General features: G+C 41.6%; 1 protein-coding gene and 1 pseudogene across 1 annotated transcript; one reads left to right on the top strand and one right to left on the bottom strand.

Moving 5' to 3' along the window:
- Nucleotides 1-3,162: 3,162 nt before the first annotated feature.
- LOC21395956 lies at nucleotides 3,163-6,716 on the bottom strand (annotated as a pseudogene).
- A 5,122-nt stretch (nucleotides 6,717-11,838) lies between these two features.
- LOC112093705 lies at nucleotides 11,839-12,513 on the top strand. Its single transcript, XM_024172656.1, has one exon. The coding sequence runs from the start codon at nucleotides 11,839-11,841 to the stop codon at nucleotides 12,511-12,513; it is 675 nt and encodes a 224-aa protein (XP_024028424.1).
- The last annotated feature ends 956 nt before the right edge of the window (nucleotides 12,514-13,469 follow it).

Raw genomic sequence — 13,469 nt, 5'->3', positions numbered from 1 at the left:
CCAATTATTGATGTCGATTGGAAACAGATGAACTAGGCAACCTCGTCGTAATTCTGCGTTAACAGGACGAGAATATGTTTTAGAACAATTACATGGACATCCCAAAAATTTGTTTGAAATGTGTCGTATGCATCGAGACACGTTCGAAGCAATTGTTTAGTTAATTCAAGGCCGCAATCTACTGCCTTCTTCAAGTATTTCAGCAGAAGAATCTCTAATGATGTTCTTAAGAACGGTTGCTCACTCAGATCGCAATAGAGAGATATAAGATGGATTTTGTCATTCTGGAGAGACAGTACACCGGCATTTTGATAATATGCTTACCGCATTGTCTGCGTTAGCACCTCAAGTTATAAAACTACCAAATATGAACATTGTCCCCCCCAGAGATTCGACACAACCCTAAGTACTGGCCATGGTTTAAGGTACAATCTCACTCTCCTCATATACTATTAATATGACAAATAATTTTAAATTAATCGTAACTCACGCCTTATGTATTTTAATAGGATTGTATTGGTGCAATAGATAGTACACACATGATGGTTGTCCCACCTGCACATCAATAGACAATCTACAGAGGAAGAAGACATTCGTGCACTCAAAATGTAATGGCGGCGTGTAGTTTTGATATGCTATTCACTTATGTCAATACCGGATGGGAAGGATCAGCTGCTGATTCCAGAGTGGTAACTGAGACTATGAGAGATCCAGATGACCCATTCTTGGCGCCACCCCCCCAAAATATTACGTTGAGGATTCCGGTTACAGCAACACGCAAGGCTTTTTGGCACCATTTTGTGGTCAGAGGTACCATATTCAATAGTTTAGAAATGGTGGTCAACCAACGGGACCACAATAGTTATTCTATTATTATCACTCTTCACTGCGTAATTGCATAGAGAGGTGCTTTGGGGTCTTGAAAGTAAGGTTTAAAATTCTTAGGCATATGACCAATTATTGGATGCCAAGACAAAATGTTATACCAATAGCTTGTTGTGTGATCCACAATTTAATTAAGATGCATGCGCGAGATGATCCTCTATTTAGACAATATGAGGTCGATTTGCCCGTAGAAGATATTGAGGGAGAATAAGAAGGGCAACAGGAACAACAACATGGCATAGATGCATAAGAAGCAGAAACATCTGAAATGGGTGGTCGACAACAACGTAATTACACGGTTAATTTTAGGGATCATCTAGCTAATCAAATGTGGGATTTGTATAGGCGACAATAATTTAAGCTAATATTGTAATTTTCATATTTTATTAATTATTAGTGTTTTTATTTGTGATTCAATTATTATTTATTTAATATATTAAATACTATTACATGTTTTTAAAAATGAAACCACCAAACGCAGTTTCAGTTTTTTTTAAAATTGAAATTAATCTCTAAATAAAATTACTAAACGCATTTTCAGAATTAATTCAAAAATAAAAATGAAAACGTTTTCATTTTCATTTTCGTATAGAAAATAAAAACGTTTTGGAATCAATTCCAAACGCACCCTAAATATGTGTTTGTTTCCGTTTTTAAAAACGTTTTTCACGTTTTTAAAGGAGAAAAAAATGAAAACGGTGTGAGAAGCTTGTTTGGGGGCAGCACGTACAGAAATAAAAAACGAAAACGTTTTTCTCTTTCTCTCAAAATCTGAGCATTTCTGAAAACGAACTCGGATCGTTTTCCTTTTCTCCATTTTCATTTTCTTTCCTTCAGTCTTCTTTTCTCCGTTCTCTTCTCGTCCCTTTTCTCCATTTTGATTTGCTAATAACATTACACAAACGGAGGAGACGCGAGTGGGCGCCGTCTTCGTGCAGCCACCGTCGGAGGCGAGGGGAGGATTCCAAGCGAAAGAAATGCGAGTGGGCGTCATCTTCGTGCAACTGCCGTCGGTGGCGAGGGGAGGACTGCAAACGGAGGAGCCAAACTCGTCGAGATCCTTGCGGTAGTGTATCGCTTCCAATCATTCTAAAGCCTCTCCGAATACTAATAATAATAGTAATAATGGCCGCCATAACAATACCAAAATAACAACTCTTGATGATGCTTTGAACGCGTTTGATGAAATGCTCCAATTGCGTCCTCTGCCTTCTGTTTATTTAATATATTTAATATTATTATTTATTTAAAACATTATTATTTAATATATTTAATATATTTATTTATTTAATATGTTATTATTTTAAATATTATTACATGTTTTTAAAAATTAAACCATCAAACATAATTTTAATTTTTTTTTAAATTAAAAATAATCTCAGAATAAAATTACCAGACGCATTTTTAGAAATGATTTCAAAATGAAAATAAAAACGTTTTCGTTTTCATTTTCATACAAAAAATAAAATCATTTTGAAACGAATTCCAAACGCACTCTAAATTGTCCACTTTTTTCATTTCTATCTCTTTCTTATAAAGCATAACATTAATTTTCCATTTACCCAAAAATCAATTGAAGATCTATATATGTTTTACGTTTCATTAATCTCATTGATTAAGTTTTTACTTTTTTATTTTTTATTTTAAATATGTTTTTGGATCGGTGAGCTTACGTTTCACAACAACAAAAGGATACGAGCAATTTTAACAATGAAAGTCACATCTCAATTCGAATTAAAAATTCAAATCAGCGAATTAAACGGGCTCTAAATAAGTTGAGAACTATTTTTGCCAACAAGTCCTTTTTTTTTTTTGGCTGAAGAACTAATTATTGAATCTGAGGAGATTGGGACTAATAAGCATGATTCTTGGAAGATTGGATAAATTTACGTTTGCAAAACTTTTGGGGATCAGTTAGTATAGTACTATCTTAACTAATTTTTGAGAGTTATTCCTCCTCTTTTTTTTCCCTTTTTTTTAATGGCATATAATGCTTTAGAAGCAGAAAAGACGGGACCAAAAAAAAGTAGGAAAAGAAAGGAAACGCACACAACTCAGAAACCCAAAAAAAAAAAAAAAAGCACACACACACAACAGACCAGACAAGCTTTGGAGCCTTGCGAAACAAGAAAGAATAACGCACTTGTAGTCTTTGATGTCCTGGGGCCAAAATTTAACAAGACGGACCCTCAATTCTAAAGGATAAGGCTATAGCTAAAAAAATCCTAAAATTGAATAATTGCATTATTCTTTATGCAGAAATAGCACATGCTGTGCTCAGGTGGAACTCTTGAGACAGTTATCACAAGGATTAGATCCAAACTTGCGCCCCTTTTGGTCAAAAGACTCTCCAAAGTGTTTCAATAGTGTTTGTCTTCTACACTGATCCTATAATTTCAAAGGAGAAAACAAATCATCAGTTTTTTGCGGGATGTGAAGTAAAAGAATCGAGTTACTTTTATTGTGAATGCAAGAATAATCAAGAATAACCAACTGGTTGATGAAGTGTGCTAACCTTGAGTTCACAGTACTCTTGCATTTTCTGAGCTTGACCCATTGCCTCTTGAAGTTTTCGCACTTATATCCTTGCCCATTCCGCAACATACATACGACACGACTGAAATCCTTTTTCTGGTACATTTCAATGTATACTGCGGGAATATTATCTCTTCCTGCCCTTCCAAATTCTTGATAATAGCTTTCTATTGATTTGGACATTGTATTGTGGATGACAAAACGCTAGATATTGATAAGGGTAATTTCTCAGTTAAATTATGTATAGTCAAAAACCAAGTAACGCCAGATTATCACTATCATGGAATAGTCCAAACTAGCTGGAAAACTTACAACATTTGGTTTGTCTATTCCCATGCCAAAAGTAATTGTAGCACATGCAACATGGGCCTCTCCTTGATACCACTTCTTCTGAGCAGCAACTCTCTGGGACGAGGACATGCCAGCGTGGCAATGCACCGTCTTAATGATACATTTCTCATTCAAGAATTTTGAAACCTCTGCACATTCACTTCTTGAAAGACAGTATATGATTCCACTCTGATTCTTGAAACGGTCAATCACGAGCTGTTTAAGCTGCTTTAGTGGTTCTTTGGTCTTGCCAACTACTTCGTATTTCAAGTTGGGTCTGTCAAAACTCCTTTTAAGGACAAGAGCATGGGGGACATTTAAAGCTTCTAATATGTCCTGAAAAGGATCCACAGAGGCATTATTGATTTACTTTTTTCCCAAACTCTGCAAAACAAGAAAGAGAGGTTGATCCTTACAACCTTAGTACCTTACGAACTGAATTGGTCGCAGTGGCAGTCAATGCCATAACTGGAACATTTTGGAAATTCTCCTCCAGACATCCTAGTCCTCTGTAATCTGGACGAAAATCATGTCCCCACTGACTGGAAAGGACGGAAGATTATTAAAACTGAAAGTAGAATCCATTGTTCAAAAGAAACCGCATAATAAGAGTCTCATAGGTCCTCAAATCAGACAGGCCCGTAAAAAAAAAATGTAACAACCAAAACTATGGCCTTTCAACAACACTATATGCAAGTAAACTTTCTACAATTCACTCGGTGAGTCAATATCATCTCAAAATCTTAAATAAATTTCTAGGTCTACTTTTAGAACTAGAAAAGATTACTGATAGATAAGGAAAAATTTTAAAGTTTTTTCTTGTTCTCTTAACCCTCTACATTTCCATCTTCGAACGAGTTGCTTTTGCCCAATAAAAAAACAGAAGCATTTCATCATTCAAGCACGTGTTCACATTCCAGGCGAGGTATATTGGCTTAATAAAATAAGAATAATAACTGGATGCTTGATCAAGGCAAGGCTAGTTTAACGGAATACCCTGGGCAAATAATTTCCAATGCACAAAACAAGACTTATGAATGCGGCACACAAGACTAAAAGAAAACATAACTGGTAAATGTGCCTACTTATTTTCATTTCTGATCAACATATAGTCTGCGGGCCAAGAAACTGTCTTAAGGAGTGAGGAAGGATTGCAACAAAATTCGGAGATAACCGTGCTGTAAATTCCAAAACTAGAACTACCATCGTTTGAAGTTTGAACTAAGAAAACATGTTACCTCACGCAGTGCGCCTCATCAACAACAAACCCTGCTAATTGTCCCTGTGATTTATGTGCAAGCACTGGTTAAATCTGTTAGTAATCATCAAATCTTATGCTCGTAAGAAACTCAGTCAATAATCTGGAAAGCTCACCTTCCGGTGAAGACATTTCAGTACATCAACGAATGTAAAGTTTCCAGCAATTCTCTCAGGAGTCACGTACAAAAGCTTACATGACGGTTTGTCTTTCCTGGACCAAGGGTGCATAACATGAACATGATGGAGGAATAACATAACAAGTAACGATCCACATAAAATCTCCACAGCAAGGCTGCAAGTCTAATGATAACAATATAATAATGTTCTTATATTGCCCAAGATAGGAAAATAAGCCTGATAACGAGAAATAAAAACCTTGCCTTAGCTCTTGAAGGACTGCTCCTGCTTGGGACGGGCATTGTTGGGAATTTAAAAAAGTTGCGGGTATACCAAATTTACGGTTCAGTGTGACAATCTGATCCTGAATAAGGGAAAGCAGTGGAGATATGACAACAGTCACACCTTGTTGTAGAGTTGACGGAAGCTGTGGGAAATACACAGAAATGTTATGACATTGGGCAGAGGTGTGTCCTCATTTTCAACTACTCTGAACACAAACTTGTACAATGGTACTGGTTCCAAATTTATATCACACACGAGCCTTCTACAGATGACATTTTTCCCCAATTGAACTTGTTTCAACACAAGTTAATTTCTAATCCAGGTATTTTAGTGAACAATGGTAATAAGACAGAACTTTTTTCTAGGTCTGTATCTTATCTCCTATGATAGTAAAATGGCGTAGGAGACAATCGGGATGCCGTTAATCAGACAAACCGAGAAGAATTGGAATAGAAACACGTCCTAAACCAAGAGAAATCAACAAGCAAAGAAAGGGAAATAAGGAGCGCTAAGCTCAATTTCATTCAACAAAGTCCCAAGTTGTGTTAACAGCCTCAATTCTCAGCCTTTGTACCAGAGGAACCCTCACGAAAGCAAGGGCTCAACTCAAGGTAGTTTAGGTATAAAACAATTAGGCACATGACTGATCAAGAAAACCACAAACAACACACTACAGCAAACAAGAAAAAAACGACAGTGCCAAGAATGGCTTATTACAAACGACTTCAACAGGCTACATTAATCCCTGCATCAGGTCTTCCCCCACGATTCGACCCCGAATTGTCAACGGGAACCGGAGTAGCGTCAGGTGGGTGATACTAGAACAGGTCTTGCTCAATGAAAGTGGAAGAGACGGGCCAATCTGGGGGAAGCGCTAACTTGTATGCATTGTCATTAATCTTAGCAGTGATGCAAAAAGGGCCATACTTGCGCCATTGCAGCTTAGTAGGACCGGAACCAGGGAGGCGATTCTTAGCGAGATGAACCATAACCAAGTCACCAACCGAAAAGACTTTGAGGCGGCGATGTGCATCAGTGGCTGCTTTGTAGCAGTCAGCTTGCTCCAGATGTTTGGTGACCTCACGATGGGTGCTCACAATCTGGTCAGCAATCTCGGTAGCGGACTTGCTCTTGTAGTTGGGCAAACGGACAAGGTCGGAGGTGAAGTTGGGGGGCTTCAAGTAGACAATAGAAAAGGGGGAACGACCAGTGGAACGGTTAACCATGGCGTTGAAGGCAAATTCCACCTGAGGAAGTGCGGTGTCCCATTGTTTGGGATGGTCTGAAACCACGCAACGCAGCATGTTGCTCAAAGTACGGTTAACAACCTCCGTTTGTCCGTCGGTTTAGGGGTGGTAGGTGCTGCTATAGTTGAGAGAAGTGTCCAAACGCTGCCACAATTCATGCCAAAAATAACTGATGAACACGATCGGAGGTGATGGAGCGAGGGACACCGTGGAGGCAAACAATATCACGAAAGAACAGCAACACCACATGTTTAGCACCCGCAGTCTTGCGGCAGGCAACAAAATGGGCCATTTTAGAGAAACGATCAACCACGACCATGATGGAATCCACATGACGAGGAGTAGTCGGAAGGCCCAAGACAAACTCCATACTCACATCCTCCCAAATATTTTCAGGAATTGGGAGAGGCGTGTAGAGGCCGGTGTTTTGCGAGTGCCCCTTGGCTTGCTGGCAAATGGAACACCTTGCAACGAACCGAGAAACATCCCTGCGGAGATGAGGCCAATAAAAAGGGGCTTCCAACAGAGCAACTGTTTTGTCCCTGCCGGTGTGAGCAGCGAGACCCCCGGCGTGCAGATTGCGGATGAGGAATTCCCGGAGAGAAGTGTTTGGCACGCAAAGCTGATTGCTGCGGAACAGAAATCCATCCACCAAAATGAAGTCCCCGGGAGCAGCATGATTGGTACAAGCGGTCCAAATTTTGCCAAAATGGGCATCCGCCTGGTATTGGTCGTGGAGACTATCAAAACAAGTGATTAAGGACTGCAAGGTGGTGAGGAGACAATGGCGCCGGCTAAGAGCGTCCGCAACTTTGTTGAGGGGCCAGCCCGGTGTTTGAACACAAAGGTGAATTTTTGAAGGAACATGATCCATCGGGCGTGCATACGGTTGTTGGACTTTTGCGAATTGATGTATTGGAGGGCATGGTGGTCACTGAAAAGAATAAATTCACGGTGGAGATGGTAGTGCTCCCACTTTTGGAAATCACAGACCATGGCGTAGAGTTCCTGTTCATAAGTAGACCACTTGCGACGAGCTTCGCTCAATTTCTCTCTAAAATACTCGATGGGACGACCTTCTTGGAGTAAGACAGCATCAATGCCATACATCAAAGCGTCAGTCTCAACCTCGAAAGGTTTGTCGAAGTCCGGAAGGGCGAGAACAGGTGCGGAACTAAGCTTGTTCTTAAGCAATTGGAAGCTGGCTTCCTGTTCCGGGCCCCAATGAAACCTGTCAGTCTTGGTGCATTCTGTAAGTGGCACGGCAATGGTGTTAAACCCCGAATAAAGCAGCGATAAAATGTTGCAAGGCTGTGGAAGCTACGGACATCATAAATGCTTTTCGGTGTTGGCCAGTCTTGGATAGCCTGAAATTTGGAGGAGTCCACAGCGATGCCATTCTTGCCAACAATGAAACCAAGGAATGGAAACTCTTCCGCCCAAAAAACGCATTTGCCCACATTGAGGTAGAGCTTGCGGTCGCGGAGGGTCGAGAAGACGGCGCGCATATGGGATAAATGGGAGGACTCATCGGGGCTATAGATAAGGATGTCGTCGAAGTAGACCACCACAAATTTGCCGACAAAGGGCTTGGGGGAATTGCATAAGTCAAATGGCATGACTTGCCATTCATAAAGACCTTCGCGGGTCTTAAAAGCTGTCTTCCATTCATCTCTCGGGCGGATGCAGATTTGATGGTAGCTGCTACGCAAGTCAAGCTTAGAAAATAGGCGAGCACCGGAAAGCTTGTCAAGCATGTCATCGAGCCGCGGAATTGGGAAGCGGTATTTGATGGTAATCTTATTAATGGCACAACTATCGACACACATGCGCCACGAACCATCCTTCTTGGGCATAAGGAGGGCGGGAACTGCACATGGACTAATGCTTGGGCGGACTAATTGCTTCTTTAGATGATCATTGACAATTTCTTGCAAAATGGCATGTTCCTGAGGGCTCATACGATAATGCGGGAGATTTGGGAGGCTAGCACCGGGAACAAGGTCGATGTGATGCGGAATTGTCCGCATTGGAGGGAGTGAATTTGGTAACTCGGCGGGTGCTGGGTCGTGGAACTCGGCTAAGAGGTCTTGAAAAGCAAGTGGGGTGGATTTGTGAGCCTCAGCCACAAATAAAGCAAAAGCAAAAGTGGACTCCTTAAAAGTTTGGATGAAGGCAGCTCCGGATACGGCTAGTAGGGTGGCTGGCGGTGGAGAGTCATGAGCGGCAGTGGGTGAGGTAGGGACAAGAGCAATTTTGCGACCGTGCCACTCAAAGAGATATTTATTCTCCTTGCATCGGTGAATGGCATCAACGTCATATTGCTATGGCAGGCATCCATTTCGAGCACATGCCAGGTAACTTCATCTTGGTACACTTTGCCAATGGAAAAGAGGACATGGCACACTTCGAGCACCTTAGTTGTCACACCCTTTTTAATCCACCCAATTTTGTAAGGACATGGATGCTTTTCAGTTTTGAGGCCGAGAACTTTAACAAGGGATTTGGAGACAACATTCTTAGAGCTGTCGCTGTCAATGATGACATTGCACACTTTAGCATTAATGGTGCACCGAGTACAAAAGATAGCATTGCGTTGAGCCATTTGGGCTTGTGTCGGTGCATAGAGGAGCTTTTGAAGTATGCAAACCACTTCCTCTCCTTCATCGCCTTGAACCTCTTCTGCCACATCAAATTCATTCCCGTTCCCCAAATTCCTCGGCAACTTCTTCATCATCTCCCATGTAACCAAGCTGCCGCCGCTGTGGACAGTCATTCGAGCGATGGCCTGGTTGTTGGCAACGAAAGCACTTATCCAGGAAGGGGCGAGCATATGGGTTAGGGTGGGAGGTGGTTGCTGCCTTGCCGCGGTCTGTAGAGGCTGGATTATGCTTCGTGGGGGATGGTGAGGAGACTGAGTTCAAGGCGGGGGTCGACTTGCTGCGTTCGAGCGGCGATGGTGGGGGCATCCGCCGAAAAGAGGAGGCTCGGGCCGAAGAACGAGTGAGTTGTTCCTCAGCTCGTTGAGAGTCACGAGTTTCACCTGCTGATTAGGGGGCACTCCCATATAATCGAAGAAGGCATCGACAGTTTTTAGCCAGTCGAGGAATTCCTCGATTTGTAGGTACCCATCAATTTTTAATTTGAATTCACGGGAACCAGAATAAGGAGAAGGTCTAAGATAGTTGCCCATATGCCTGGGCGGTTGAAACGCCCAGGCTTCCACTTCATCTTCGCTGGAAGAATCGAGTAGCTTCGGTAGGTTTTGACGTGGGAGTCCTCGCGGCAGATCTTGACAGAGGAAGGGAGCCGTCAATGGTTGGGTGGTTGCCGGTGATGGACCCTCGTAGGAGCTGGCTGAAAGCCTGGTGGAGGTCAATCTTGAGTTCAAGAGCGTGGATCGCCGCCCAAAGATCTTGGGTGTCGGTGGCGTCGTGCCGCCTAGCGTTTGGACTTCCGCCACCATCTGCCATCAAGACCCCAATCTGGCGTAGGAGCCAATCAGGATGCCGTTAATCAGACAAACCGAGAAGAATTGGAATAGAAACACGACCTAAACCAAGAGAAATCAACAAGCAAAGAAAAGGAAATAAGGAGCGCTAAGTTCAATTTCATTCAACAAAGTCCCAAGCTGTGTTAACAGTCTCGTTCTCAGCCTTTGTACCAGAGGTACCCCCACGAAAGCAAGAGAAAATTTGACAAAAGAGATCGGAACAAAATAGCAATTGAGGACGTAGAACATTTTTTTTTTTTTTTTTTTTTTATAACAAAAACACTTTAACGTGTATTTTTCGTGTCAAAAAATGAGCTTTATTTTAATTTATGTGTATGGATCACTTCAAAAAACCTCCCTCCCTCCCTTAGAATAGAACAAACTGACCCTCAAGTACTTCCCTCTTCTCTCTTGCCGACCCTCAACATCCCTTTTCTCTCTTGCCGACGAACCGACCCTCAACTTCCCTCTCCGCTTTTCTCTCGCCGATGACCACCCTCCCTCTCCGCTTCTCTCCGCTGACTAGACCACCCTCCCATCGCCGACCGACCACCCTCCCATCAAACCCCAACCGACCCTCCCTCTCCGGTTCTCTCTCGCACCACCCTCCAATCGCCGACCGACCACCCTCCCATCCAACCCCGACCCTTTCCAATTCTCTCTTGCACCACCCTCCCATCGCCGACCGACCACCTTCCCTCTCCTCTTCTCTCCGCATACCAACCACCCTCCCATCACCGACTGACCACCCTCCCATCGCCGACCGACCACCCTCCCATCCAACCCCGACTGACCCTCCCTCTCCAGTTCTCTCTCACACCACCCTCCCATCGCCGACCGACCACCCTCCCTCTCTGCTTCTATCTCGCCGACCAGACCATAAGCCTCTGTCTGCTTCTCTATCTCCACCGGCGACTTCCACGATTGAAATGGCATTACAAAGCAGCTCTTCTTCCTCAACTGAGACGGCCATTCCACAAACCCCTGTCGACGAGGCAACGAAATATGCTCTCCCTCAGGTAACATTAAGGTTTTATTCTCTGATTTAACATTAAGGTTTTATTGTTGTTTTATTTTTTTAATACATTTTTACAAGAACAAAAACTTAATATAAGAAAACAAGAATATACATTAATGTGTGCTGCGTGGTCTGTTCGTAGTCGGTTCTTAACAAGTTTTGGTTCGTCTGTGGTCTGTTCATAGTCGATTTTGGTACACGGTTGGTTCTTGGTCGGTTCTAGTTGGGTTTGAGGTTGGTTCTAGTCGATTTGGTCGATTCTAGTCGGGTAAGAAGTCGATTAAGGGTCGGTTCTAGTTGGGTCTGGTTAGGCACGATCAGTTCATGGTTGGTTCTAGGTCGGTTTGGTCGGTTCTAGGTCAGTTCAATCGGTTCTAGGTCAATTCAGTCGGTTCTAATAAGTTTGGTCAGTTCTAGGTCGGTTCGGTCAGTTCTAGTCGGGTTTGCTCAGTTCTAGGTTAGTTCATGGTCGGTTCTAGTAGGGTCTGGTTAGGCGCGGCCAATTCTAGGTCGGTTCTAGGTCGGTTCTAGTCGGGTTTGCTCAGTTTTAGGTCGATTCTGTCGGTTCTAGTTGGGTCTTGTCGGTTCTGGTTAGTTCTGGTCGTTCTGGTCGGTTCTGTCATTTTGGTCGGTTCTGACCAATGTGTTTTTTCTTTTCTCAAAATGACATGCCGAAGTACAACCCAGATGAACTTCCTGGGATTAGACAACTAAGGATGGTCATGGATCCTATGCATGAGTACTTTCTAGTGAAGATCACTATGAAATCAAAGATGGAGGCCCTGGAGGTTATAAGGCAGAATTTAGACCCTGAAACGGAAATGCCAATTTTGAGGGGATCTGTCTTGGGACATTTGATTTTGATGTCCGAAAACATGATGTATTTTGGAGTGTTGACACACTATCTACTTTTGAGGCAGATAGAAACAGAAAAGAAACATGAGTTGTGGTTCTTGGTTAACAGAAAGCTAGCTCGGTTCGGGATGAAGGAATTTGCTTTAATCACTGGATTGAACTGCGAGGAAATTCCAGAGCCGAACATGGTGTTGAAAGCTTCGAAGAAAATGGGATTGTTGGAGCATTTTAAGGCCCAAGTAGTACTTGTTGCTGATTTAAATAAATTGCTCACAGAGAACAAGATAAAAGGTAGCGATAAAGTAAAGATCGTTATCGTTTACTTTTTAGCACAAGTATTAATATCTGGGGATGAGAAGAAGACCGTCCCACTGGATTGGTTGTCGTATGTCGACGATTTAGATTTTTTTAACAACTATCCATGGGGTAAGGTGTCTTTTGAATGCACTCTACAGTCTTTGAGGAATAACCTGAAAGAGAAATTTTAGAAATTGGTTCGGAAAGGACGCAACAGGAGCATTAAGGAAACCTACTTAATGTGCGAGTTTTCTTGGGCCTTCGAGGTATGTCGTACAATTATATACATAACTTTTAATCATGGCCTTATAGGAAATAATACATAGTTTTTTGTTTTACTAGTCTTAAAAAATTTTATTTAACGCAAGTTTGGGCATTCGAAACTTTTTCAACCATCGGTGCCACGTTAACAAAGATGGTTGTGTTGGGAATGGTGTCCTAGAAGCATAAGATGTAAGAGGATACTTATTATTTATTTAATAAAAGAGTTTATTCATCATTTTATGTGTATATATTTGTGAATATTTTGTGAATATCAATAAAAATTCCATGATTATTTATGTGACCTTAAACATTGTATATAAGTGTTATATGCGAGAGGATAATGTTTAAGGATAATAATCAAAAAGCAATGTTCATAATGAATTTAATTAAAGTTCAGAATCTTTAATTAAAACATTATTAATACATGTCATTCCCATTTAGAATGGAACGGTGTTATCCGCACTGTTAATATGGTGAGATATTGAATGAGTGTATTTCACATAATGAGATTATGTGGAATAAGGACACAGACACAATATGAATTTCTAATAATTTTCGTTAAGTATAGAAATTCTAATTGAGTCTACCGATGGTCATATATAGAATGATCTTAATCCTAAGTTCTTAACAGACTTCTATTTATGGATTTGTGTCTTTTGATTTACTCGGTACGGATTCTGAGATCCTGAATCATATTCCTTGTATTTTGGAGACATGATGAAGTAGGTAGCCGGAAATGTTATTATACAAGATAGAATCCATTCTTTCTTGAGAAGAAGTAGATAAATAATTCTCTTGAGTGTTGATTCGGTACTTGGACCAGTAGGAGCTCCGATTCATGAATGTGTTTTATGAATCACTGTCCATTAGAGAATAAATGGTA

This window comes from Morus notabilis, unplaced genomic scaffold (assembly GCF_000414095.1).
Source record: "Morus notabilis unplaced genomic scaffold, ASM41409v2 Scaffold279, whole genome shotgun sequence".
Taxonomy (NCBI): domain Eukaryota; kingdom Viridiplantae; phylum Streptophyta; class Magnoliopsida; order Rosales; family Moraceae; genus Morus; species Morus notabilis.
The sequence above is the reverse complement of the archived record's forward strand: the minus strand, read 5'-3'. Positions and strand labels throughout refer to the sequence as shown.